At 41.8% G+C, this 13084-nt stretch overlaps 1 protein-coding gene across 1 annotated transcript in view; it reads right to left on the reverse strand.

Annotated features, from left to right (window-relative positions):
* The window catches only part of LOC124621815 (ankyrin repeat and death domain-containing protein 1A-like), a 434679-nt gene that overhangs the window by 250634 nt on the left and 170961 nt on the right, over window positions 1-13084 (reverse strand). The window contains exon 4 of the mRNA XM_047147254.1: window positions 879-977. Within this exon, the coding sequence (XP_047003210.1) occupies window positions 879-977 (99 nt within the window). The remainder of the gene's footprint in view (window positions 1-878; window positions 978-13084) is intronic.

A 13084-nucleotide genomic window follows, 5' to 3' on the forward strand; every position in this document is an offset into this window, starting at 1 on the left:
GCCACTCACAAGTCTGCGCAGTGGAGAGGAGCTCTGAAAACTTCACTGGACTGTTCTTCCTTAACCATCCAACAGCCCACATCTCTCACTCTCAACTTCAGTCTGTATGGCCCATTGAAGGACGCACTCTGCAGGAAGCAGTACGTAGATGGAAATGCAAACCAGCGATTGGCGTCATTGGCCAGGAGGCCCCTTGCGGGGCAGGTCCAGCCACCTAGGTGCAGGTCTTATTACATTCGACGCCACATTGGGCGACTTGCGCGCCGGATGGGGATGAAATGATGATGAAGACAACACCCAGTCCCTGAGCGGAGAAAAATCTTCGACCCAGCCGGGAATCGAACCCGGGCCTGTAGGACGGCAATCCGTAACACAGATCACTCAGATATCGGGGCGGACTAGTACGTAGATGATGGCGAGGTTACTGATGCAGCAGGACGTTGTCTCCGACGTCGATCAGTAGAGTGGTATCAAGTGAGCATACGAGACCTGCCAGTGTGGTGTCGTAAGGCTGTCGCTTTCAAAGAAGATTATGTTGAAAAATAGGGTTGGGTAGCCCGAAGTGTGGCGAATAATATGGTGTATTGGAATGATGAATAAAACCAACCTGCTTTCATAAAAAAAGTGCGTCACATTACTTACTGAACGCCCCTCATATTAAATCTAGGACCATGTACGATCTGTATACATTTGACCTTGCAGGTTTCGGGCACCTTCGAGTAAGTGGTTGTAAAACAAGTGGGTGACAAACATACACTGGGGTCTTTACGGTAGATACACAAGGCACTGCCTAGCAACGCGCTGATTGTTCGACCTCACTGAGTTTAATATCTAAAACGGCTTGGCAGATGATGTACATGTGTACAAGAGAGGCGTACCTTGTCTCGGGCCTCTATGTCACACTTGGCGGCGATGAGCATCTCCATGATCTCCGTGTTGCCTCGGGAGGCCGCCCAGTGGATGGGAGCCCGACCATACTGCAACAGACAAGGCATAGCCACCTTAAAAGACAGACACAAAATCACGCAATTTTCTGTTTACATTTTATTTAAATGAAATACATTCTATATCAAGTACAGTGTTTCTCAAAAAGATTCATCCGCATTCATACCTTCTACATACAAGAGGATGGATCTTCGAGGTAAATTTTATCTTGCGCATAGGAGTACAAAACCCCTGGAGGACAATCCGATTTTACAATGGTATATCTTGTATATCTTTCATGTACAGGGTATTCCATTTATCTGATGACCGCACCCGCCATCAGGCATCAGAACCGCGCAGGCTGATCGAACGCGTCCCGCGTCTCCCTGTTGGTGCCAAACTACCCACCTTCTCGGCCAGCCTCATTCGAACTGTGAAATAAACATCACGTGTGTATGAGTGAAGTCTTTGAACGCAACAGTGGCAATACCGAATCATTCCATTCCAGAACGAGTGTTTGTATACGATACGAACTTCTTGCACCTATACACGGAGAGCTGTTGAGTTACGTGGGCTAAGACTCTTCAAAGTAACAGCAGTGTCAGATCTTAAACCTATTGATCCTGCGCACAGCAATAGATTTTCCGAACGGGTTTTGAAACTAGAGAAGTAGATCCTTACCTCATTCTGTCTTCAGATGTGACTCGGTTCCATTTACACGGGTTGTTCATTCCCAAAACTGTCGACGATGGAGTGCCTATAAATCTGTTTTTCTTCGTGGGGAACCCATTCAAGATCAGAAAATAGGAGTGTGGTGGGTAGTTAGCGGTGACAGAACAACAGGTCCAACTTATTTTAATGACACAGCTAACAGTGAAAGATACGTGCAAAATATTTTGCATTTGTTTTTAAACGAACTGAGTGAAAGAGAACGAAGCTTCCCTTTTTTTTCCAACAGGATTCGGCAAGGGCTCATAGGTCATAATTCACGATGTATTCCATGACAGACTCATTAGCAACAATATCTGACTTGCTAGAATCCGAGTTTAACCCAATGCGATTTATGTTTGTGGGGAAAACTAAAAGATGAAGAGTATGCAACAAATCCGCGCACTTAACACGAGCTCAAGGACAATACCTGCGAGTCAATTTATTCAAGTTCTCAAAGATAATTACACGGTGTGATGCGCAATTTCTTGAGAAAATGTCAGAAATGCGTGTAAAACAATGGCAGACAGCTCCAGCATCTCCTTGCATCGCGTGGGTGAGTAGAAAATTGCATGAAAACTGCATGAAACGGCAAATGTGGGAAAAGTTGGATTTTTGTTTCGACGCCTTCGCTAAAATTCATCCCAACATTCTGTCTTCACATAGTAAATGCAGCCCCGGGAGAGTGGATGAATCTTTTGGAAACATACTGTATTTCATTGATAATATCGGTTTCGGCCCATCCAGATCATCTTCAGATGAAAAATATTCCGATTACGATTCATGTCACCGGCATCAGCTGACAGGACCTCAAGCTGTCATGCTCTGACAGTTACAATGTGAGCCAAAACACTACGACCAGTTCCCACAGTGAGAATGAATGGTGGCGTTTCCAACACGTGGCGCGGTAAGAATTATAAATAATAGGGGTAGAAACGCATGGGAGATCATTCATACGGGTCACAAATGGGGATTGCACTGACACAAGCGACTGACAAACGGCATATTTTTATGGCCCCGCACTTGAGAACAAGCATATCGGAAATGGTGAACCCTGTCGACTGTTCGAATGCTACGGTCGTGAACATTGATGGAAAGTCGTAGAAGGGTGAACACGACAAGCACTTGGATATTCACGACCGATCACAAAACGTGGAGGTCAGGGACTGACTCTAAAGCAGAATAGGCGTTGATTTGCGGCAGATCTGACGACAAAGTACTTTGCTTGTGCAGGCACAAATGCTTCGCAGCGCACTGATCAGCGCACACTTTTCAACGTGTGCATTCATATCCGACAACACCTGGGTGTTCCCAGTTTGGTACAAAGACATCGTCGTCCACAGTTGCAGTGGAAACGGGATAACCGAGATTGGACTGGTGATGAATGGACAAGTTGCGCCTGATCGGATGGATCACGTTTCCTGTAACTTCAAGTCGATGGTCAAGTCCACATAGGCTGTCACCTAAGCGAACGGTTGCTTGAAACATGCGCCGCGCCACGGACAACAGGGTCATTCATTTGGGCTTCCATGGGACCCGTGGTAGTAATCGAACGCGTCATGAAAACTGTGTACTACATCAAAATCACTGAGAGCCACTTGTCTGCTTCATAACTGATGTCTTCCCCATCGGTGCTAGCATCTTCTAGCTGGTAACTGTCCTATTCACACATGCTGCATTGGTTTCAGGAGTATGACACTGAATTCACGGTGATATATTAGCCACTAAATTCACCTGATTTGTAACTAAATTCACATAATCTGAAACCAAATGAACATACGTGTACGCCATTGTGCCTCATATGTGCCCCCACGTACCACTGGCACTTAATTTATGAGATCTGCGTTACCATGACTCAGATATATGGTGCTGCGTACCTCCAGAAGACCTGTCGAAGACTCGCCAAATCCATGCCACACAGAATAGCTAATGTGTTGCATTCTAGAGGTGGAAAAACACGCTGCAAAGCAGGTAGGCATAATGTTTTGTCTCACCAATGTATTCTACTCTGCATATTTTAATTCTGAAGATTGTCTATTCCAGCCTGGACCGGTCATATCGGTAAATCACATAATCTACACTGTACGTCGTTTAGAAATTCGCAACTCAAGCTAACTTTTTCCCCAGGCGCCACTCGAACTCTGTACAAACGTTTCTGAATGTTTGCCCTCAATTTAGTCGTGTGGTAGTGGTACTCATTTTAATATTCACAGTTACAACTGTATTGTTCAGTGAAAAGACGGTAATTATTATGAATCTTCATCTGCAGGAGACGCTGCTGCGTTGGTTACTTCACTACAGTGATAAATAGAGTTGGAAATCTACGGTAGGCTATCGTAGAATAACGCAAGTAAACCTAGACTACGGTAATTTTCCTACAGCTTTGGTAAGTTAAGGTCATACCTGTGTTACCTGTATATTAGGTGTGTTGCATACCAGTTGGGCGTTACCTCTTAACAATTGCTTTGTTTGCGTATGCGATCTGTCTCTTGCATGATTCTTCTAGAATTCGGAAGCAGTGAACTGTTTAGAAACTGAATGACAATTAATTACTTAAAAATTAACTGTATTCATAGCAAAATTGAAACTGTCAGTGTTTAATTCGGTTTTTTTCGAAAATTGTTGCTTTATAATATGAAATAGAGGGACGTTACAGTAAAAATAAAGAAAACATTACAGATTTTTCATGTAGCGCTAGAAAACGGATTTTCCTCAATAAAAAGGTAAAATAAAAAGGATATCGCAAAACAGGAATTCATGAAACACCGCTTTAATATTTCGTCAAATTTACATGAAACATCTGTCTGTTATTCATAAACAACTTTTGCATTTATCAATAATAACAGGCAACTCTTGCCTGTGATCACGATAAAGGACGTTCTTTTGAGTACAAAATAACGATATATATGATGTTTGAGCATGTGAACTACACTTGCATCAAAAGTAGTTGATTTGGTTACATAAAAACGCAGAAGTTGATCATAAAATGCAATTTGTATTCTGTAGTGGTATAAGACACACAATGGAGTAACGTGAAAGATACGTGCAAGACAAACAAGCAGACAAACAAAAAAGCAAAGAGCTCTCAGTTTCTCTCTGACACATTCGTGTGTCTTTCCCTACCAATGCTACTAACACTACCGGTAATACTACTATTTACTATGTTACTTATGTTGTGTACCAGAACTACCGAATCACGGTGTTAGTAGAGCGTAGGTATAATCATAAGCTGAAAACTTATCCAATCTACCGCAGATACCATATAACACCCGTTGTGGAAGATGATTACAGTGAATTTCGCTAGGAAGAACTTCAGTAAGATTAACGCACAGTTAAAATAAATTTATGGTTCGTTATCTTTTTCCACGCCAATTCATAACTCTGTGGATAAGGTGCTCCATTTTCGCAACCGCAGAGCGCTGATATAATTCTCTGCTTCTCATAACTATTCCCGGGAGTTGCAAGTTCACTCTTTACGACCACCAAATGGCGCTCGCAGATTAGCGACCTTCATCTGAGACTCTTAGAAGCCAAGGGGTATAAGCAAGAAAATGTTAGTTTTGAGTAAATGATGTTCAACGTTGAGACCAAAAAATTCCATGAACAACTTGAGGAAAAAATAATTATTTGCAGACTTTTGAGACTTTATTGCCTACCTTATGTAGAACAATCAGTGCTGAATTTTTCCCGTTAATAATCTTTTATTAATAATTAAAAATGATGGATCTTAGCGGCATTAATAGGAGCACTTCAATGGCAGGCAGTAACTTGCTACTTGAGGTGAACACGACTGGGTGTGCTCAGTGTCTGTTTCTAAAATCCTGCCAAGTTCATTTTCTGAGTAACGATTAACTTCTTCATGATTCTGATTAACTGGCTGCAGCGTTCTTGTAGCTTCATGGTATGGAAGCCTCTGGTAAAATTAATCATGTGCTGATGACACAAAGGGAAGAAGAGTATGTATATCTCTGTTCTTCAGATATGTCAATTCCCATTTTTCGTTATCTAGTTCTAGAGCAGGGAACACTTAATATTTCTGCCACAATGATGTACTTTCTTATGGTTAAGCGTTTGAAAATCTTTAAATTTCTCGTCGAGAGATACTTTGTAAACACGATGAAGAGTGACTCCTTTTGAAAATGCATTTACTACATTTTTCTAAAACGTTTCACTACGTGTTTGAAATAATTCTTGAGTCCACTTGGTGTGATAAAATCACCGTCAATCATCTAGACTACCTTAAATTTCCTGCTGGCCTTTTAAATGAGCAATGCTCGCTAATCAGGTACGAAAATCCAATTATTTTTTCGTGGCAACTTTCATAATACTTTCAAAACCTTGGTCGCATTCCATATAGGAATGTCTAGAAATTATGAATTTGTGATCTACAGTTTCATTGTGTGTGATCTTGGCAACGTAATGCCAGAACTTTACAATATATTTATTTTTACATTGATACCCAGCATCGTCACTAAAAACTGTGATGCGTTTAACTGATGTGGGCAATATACACACATAGTGTAAAAGACATGAAGCAATTTCTTGCCATCCGCTAGCGAGCTGACTCTCATGTCATACGTACATTTTGCTATTTGCGAACTGTCATATTCTGAACATTCTTTTGCATTATTTTTTTTTTTGCTCTCTAGCGACCTGTTCCTTACGCAAATATAATTCTATTTCAAGGGTCAGAGTCTGAACATTTTTGGTCTCGATGAACTATCAAATTCTGCAACATGTCACACGTCACAAATATCAGCACAATGTGTATAGAAACCCAGATTGAAGCCCGTACTGAACACAAATGTATAGTAACCCTTTTTAACAGGTGGTAAATTATTATCTGCACAAAACTCTTTATAGAGTTTAGTCATAGTCCACAGGTGAGAACATGTTTTTATAGTTTAAAACCATCTATAACAGTAAAGAATTGCCTAGGAAACAAAATAATAACGATAAATCACGAAAAAGCAATACAAATATTTAAATTAAACGATTTTTCATAAAGATTCTGCCAGGAAAACCAAAACTGCTTGCAGTCTCTTGGTAGCCAAGAGATAAAAGTGCACTTCTACATTTTGAATTCAAAAGAAAATATGAACTGTCTTAGCAGTTTTCTTTTCAACCACTAGATGTCAGCGCCAGGATGCTTCTTACTTGTATCTATTCGCCACCTAGACTTGGGTCTGTTTTAACTATGGATAACTACACTTGCCTCCAAAATTAAAAATTTTTTCTTATACCCCTTAGCTCTCATTTCAAATTTTACGGGAGCTTAAAATACAGCTGAGAACTGTGTACTCCAACGAGAATTCCCCCCCCCCCCCCCCCCTCCCCAACGTGGTATGTTGCAGCGCGGCAGTTTATTTTGCTGTGTGCAAATATGCAGAAATAAAGGTGAAGGCAAAAAAAAAGCAATATACGGAGACCTGCCGTTAGTCGTTGCTGCAGGGTACCATTCGTGCGAGTAACGGGTCAAAAGTGGACGGCGTGGGTGGAGACCAGGTAGTGGGGCGGAAAGGGTGGGTAGTAGATAACAGCGATGTAACTTCGTGACACGGAGTGCCGTACCGGGAAGCGGTCACGGAAGCTTGCGGTACGCAGGCAACGATCTTGCCGACTAGGCTATCCAGGTAGGGCGCCCAAAATGGTGACATAAAATCTACGTAGCAGGTTGGCAAATACTGTATCTACAGTGTGGTTAAATGTGTCTCATAACTTTGGACAAATAGGAAGAAATAGAGGAAATATTTGAAAAAACTTTTAAATCCGGTTTTGGAGATAAATGGAGAAAATTAAATAGCTTTAATGAGTAGGAAATGATGATGTGTTTGAAAGAGGAAAAGAAAAAGGTTGTTCAAAGCCATGTTGAAAGAGGAAATAAAGCTGTGTTGGACACACTGTGTGACTATTCATTTGTACAATAAACTATAAAGTTCAGAGGTACCAATCTGTTTAATTCTCAGAACCTGCAAAGTGAAGATTTGGTACAGTACGTGGCATTCCAGCCTGTGATCGTGACACTATTACGTACAGTAACCGTCAAAGAATTTCGCAACAAGCCTCAAGAGCAGCTAATCCCTTCTGCGCTGCGACGAATCTGCTGTACGGTGGTTTTATGTTTGGCTACTCTTAGCTTCTAAGTGTTTTGAATGTAAATAACACGATTAAGCTCATTATGAAGGTTGCAATTTACGTTCGACGAATCTGCTGTACGGTGGTTTTATGTTTGGCTACTCTCAGCTTCTAAGTGTTTTGAATGTAAATAACACGATTAAGCTCATCATGAAGGTTGCAATTTACGTTCATTTTGTACTGTACGAAACGTTTAATTTGTAAATAAAGACCTAGATGGCTGACAGTTGGGATTTCTGTGCATTATACGAACTTGTACAAACTCCATCGCTTGTTGCTGGCAGCTAAATGGTACTCGCTCTCCGTAGACACGTTCATTAAGTGGTACTAAAATCCAACTCTCCGTCGTGACTTTATTCGTAGAGTAATATGGTTGAAACGTAACAAAATTAAGTGTTTAACTAATCCGTTATTGATGCCTGTACTATAGAGCAAAACTATTGCGCAATTTGACCTATGAAATTGTGAGTGTATGTACCCCTAAGGAAATACGAAACTGAGCTGAACTAACATGTTGGTGTTGCGATCTTGAGTTGAAAGACCGGTTAGACGCAGCTGTCAACGCCAATCTGTACTGTGCACCCCTCTTCATCTCTACATGACTATCGCAACCAACATTGTTTTGATACTGCTTACTGTAGAGATGTCTTGGCCTCCTACTACAGTTTTAACCCCCCCTACCCTCCTCCCAAACACATGTGTGTGTTTCTCTTCATTCCCAGATTGACTGTTTCTTGATGACTCAGAATGTGTCCATCAACCGATCTCTATTTTTAGACAAATTGTGCCATTAATATCTTTTTTCGCCAATCCGATTAAGCATATCTTCATTAATCATTCAATATACCCATCTAATCTTCAGCAATATCCAGCAGCAACTCTTTCAAAAGCTATTCTCTTGTTGTTTGAACTGTTTATCATCCACGTTTAACCAACGTGCTCAGCAAAACAGCAAGCAAACATCTTCAGGGAAGAAATAATATTTAAATTTGTTTTCCATGTCAATAAATTTCTTTCCAGAAGAAATGCTCTTCATTGCATTGTCAGTCTGCTTTTATACACCGTGTACTTCGGCAATCTTCTGTTTATTTGCTGCCAAAAGAAGGAAACTCATCTACTAAATTCATTGTCACATTTACTAATCTAATTCCCTCGACATCCCCAGCCCTACATCGGTAATGCTGGAATTCAATATGGTGTTGGCCCGCCCTTTGCCCTGATGGCAGCTTCCATTCTCGCAGGCATACGTTCGATCATGTGCTGGGAGGTTTCTTGGGGAATAACAGCCCATTCTCCATGGAGTGCTGCACTGAGGAGAGAGGTATCGATGTCTGTCGGTGAGGCCTGGCACGAAGTCGGAGTTCCAAAACACCCCAAAGGTGTTCTATAGGATTCAGGTCAGGATTCTGTGCAGGCCACTCCATTACAGGGATACTATTGTCGTGTAACCACTCCGTCACAGTCTGTTAATTATGGACAGCTTCTCGATCGTGTTGAAAGATGCAATCGCCATCCCCGAATTGCTCTTCAAAAGTGGGAAGCAAAAAATCGCTTAAAACATCAATGTAGGCCTGTTCTGTTATAGTTCCACGCAAAACAACAAGGGGTGCAAGCCTCCTACGTGATAAACACGAGCACACCATAACACCACCGCCTCAATATTTTACTGTTAGCATTACACACGCTGACAGATGACGTTCACACGGCATTCGACGTACCCACACCCTGGCATCGGATCGCCACATTGTGAACCGTGATTCATCACTCCACACAACGTTTCTCCACTGTTCAATCGTCCAATGTTTAAGTTCCTTACACCAAGCAAGGCGTCGTTTGGCATTTATCTCCGTGATGTGTGGCTTATGAGCAGCCGCCAGACCACGAAATCCAAGTTTTCTCACCTCCTGCCAAATTCTCATAGTACTTGCAGTGGATTCTGACGCATTTTAGAATTCCTGTGTGATGGTCTGAATAGATGTCTGCCTATTACATACTACGACCGTCTTCAACTGCCGGCGGTCTCTGTTAGTCAACAGACGAGGTCGGCCTGTGCGCTTTTGTGCTGTACGTGTCCCTTCACTTTTCCACTTCACTATCATATCAGAGGCAGTGGACCTAGGGATGTTGAGGAGTGTGGAAATTTCGCGTACAAACGTATGACACAAGTGACACCCAATCACCTGTCCACGTTCGAAGTCCGTGGAGCGTCCCACTCTGCTCTCTCACGAAGTCTAATGACCACTGAGGTCGCTGATATGGAGTACCTGGCAGTATGTGACAGCACAGTACACCTATGAAAAACGTATGTTTGTAGGGGTGTTCGGATACTTTTGATCACATAGTGTATCTTGCTTTGTTCATGGGCTGCTTATAACCTTTTTTCAAGACACTAACCTTTCCGTTCAACAACTGTCCCACGTTCACTGGCGTCTTTGATGTAATTACAGTGACGTCGGCAAACCTTAATATTTTAAATAAGTCTTCCTGTACTTTCCTTTCCTTTGTATCCTTATTCTTTGTTTTCCTCTTATGTTTCCTCGATACATACATTGCATAATGTTAGGAATAGGTTGCAACCCTGTCTCACTCTCTTCTAAACTATCGCTTTCTTTTCGTGTTACTCGGCCCTGTAGATAAAGTTTGGCTCTCTTAATTTTATTCCTGGCACCTACAAAATTTTAAAGAGTATATTCGAGTCACCGTTGTCACAAGTTTATTGTAAATCTAGCAATACTATACATAGATCAGTCTTATTTCGTTTGTCAAATATGAGTCATAAGGTCAATACCGTCTCACGTGTTTATACATTTCTCCAGAAACCACACAGAACCTAACCGGAGCTGGCTTTCAGCTTTTCCTTCTTTTTTCTGTACATAATTCGTCGGTATATCGCAATCATGATAGTTCAGTACAGTTCGCAACTGCCAGCTAATGTCTTCTTTGGAACTGAACTTAAAAAATTGTTCATAAAATCTGAGGGTATTTCGCTTGTCTCAGATATCTTGCATAGTTCATGAAATGGTTTTGTCTGGTTGGCCCTCCCACATGTCTCATTAATTATGAGGGAACGTTGTACGCTCCAGAGGCCATTTTCCACTTGAGTCTTTAAGTGGTCTGTCATATTCTTCCAACAATATATCTCCCATCTCATCTTAATTTGCTTCCTCTTCTCTTTCGAGTCGAGTTGGCCTCTCTTAAATGAAAGATGCGAGTGAAAAGTGCAATGAATGGCTTTAGGAAATAAAGGAAACGAGAGCTACAAACAAAATACCCTAACTGGCCCGCAAAGTAATCACCATTAGCTACAACACATTTCTGACACCGATTGTAAAGATGTTGGAAACTATCAGTAAACGCTTCTTGTGCCGTCTCTCTATGCACTGTGATCACGCGTTGTTGGTTATCCGCGTTATTACAGTCGATGGTCTGGAGAGCAAACGACGCCTATCTTCTTCCCCACCTCTCTCGGTCGGAAATTCATGAGCGACTACAGAAGAAGCGTTTGCTGCCAATTCCAACAGCTCTACAATCGCTGTTAGAAGTGTGTTGTAACTAATGATGATTACTTTGAATGTCTGTAAGGGTCTTTCATTCGAAACTCTTGTTTCCTTTCTTTCCAAAGACCATTCGCTGCACTTAACAAGAGCACCTTCTAGGTCCTCTATTTATTCAAATGAGCTTGAAAATGGTGTGAGATATGCAAAATGTCTATGTTATTAGGCTGCCCTTTTGGTTTGTCTCATATGTCATACAAGAATGCTAATTCTTTTAAATGAAATTTAAGGCAAACCAGTAGGCATCCCGACTATTTAAGCACTGTATTCCATTTAACCACCTGCTGCACAAACGGCGCAGGCGAAATCCTGTCAGTCCTGAAGAGGACTGTACTGATTCCAGTTCCGAAGCAAGGAGGTGCGGACAAGTTATCGGTTTAATACGTTATGGCTACAGAATAGTGACATGAATTATTTGCAGAACACTGGAAAAACTGGTAGCAGCCGACCTCGTGGAAGTTAAGTTTGGATGTCGGAGAAATGTAGGAACACACGAGGCAATACTAACTGTTCGACTTATGTTAGAAGATACGTTATATAAACGCAAAATTACCACTATACCATTTGTACGCTTAGAGAAATCAGTAATCACAGCTTTTTGGAATACACACTTTAAAATCCTGAGCACAGCAGAAACAAAATATGGAGAAAAAAAGGTTACTTACAACTTCTCCAGAAATCAGACAGCTGTTGTAAGAGTCGAACGGCATGAAAGCGAAGCAGTGATTTGAAAGGTAGCGAGACAGGTTTGTAGCCTATCCCCGTTGTTATTCAGCCTGTAAGTTGAGCATGTTCTAAAGAAAAAGACAAATTTGGATAAGGAATGTAAGTTGAGGGAGAGGATATAAGACTTTGAGGTTTGAAGGTGACACTGTGCTTATAGACAGCAATGCACTTGGAAGAATAGTTTAGCGGAATAGACATTGTCCTGAAATAAGGGTATAAGATGAGCACCAACAAAAGCAAAAGAAATGTAATGGAATGTAGTCGAATTTAATCAGGTGACGCTGAGGGAATCAGATTGGGAAATTAGACGCTTAAGATACTAGATGAGTTTTGCTGTTTGGGCACAAAATAACCGGCAGAGGTCGGAGTAGAGAGGATATAAAATGCTAACTGGCTATAGCAAGTTTCTCAAAAAGATGAGTTCGTTAACATCTAATATACACTCATGTTCAGAAAAAAACAGAACAGTTTGAACTACTTGAGATAGGACGTTCATATTCGCAGGACATGTACATTAGTATGTTCTGCAGCAATGATTAGCATTTGAACCATGTCGACCTGCGGTTCCATGGTCAACATCGATATCGCGGCGCAACACTACCTACCGGTAAAATGTGCCTGCGGCTCTCGATGCCGCTATAAACCGAAGGTAATGGATCATTCGGACTTGTGCAGACGTGCAGGATGCCTCGAAGATCTGTGTGCGAAACGTACCGTCAAATTAGTCAGTTTTAAAGAGGGCACATTATTGGCACGAGAGAATGTGATGCATCCATACGGGAAACTGCTGCTCGTGTGGGACGAACTGTTTCGGTAGTGCAACGGGTGTGTACAGAATGGTTCACGAAAGGTCGTAGAACACGACGAGATGGGCGGGGTCACACCATCCAGATTAAGAAGATCGACACTTCGTCCGAACGGCATTGCAGGACAGAACTGAGTTCTCTTCGACTCTGGCGCAACAGTGGAACAGTGTAACACATCGTACCCTACGAGGGCTGACAGTCCGTCGCCATTTATTGATGGGTTCCGTGCGA

Source organism: Schistocerca americana, chromosome 7 (genome assembly GCF_021461395.2).
Source record: "Schistocerca americana isolate TAMUIC-IGC-003095 chromosome 7, iqSchAmer2.1, whole genome shotgun sequence".
Lineage (NCBI taxonomy): Eukaryota > Metazoa > Arthropoda > Insecta > Orthoptera > Acrididae > Schistocerca > Schistocerca americana.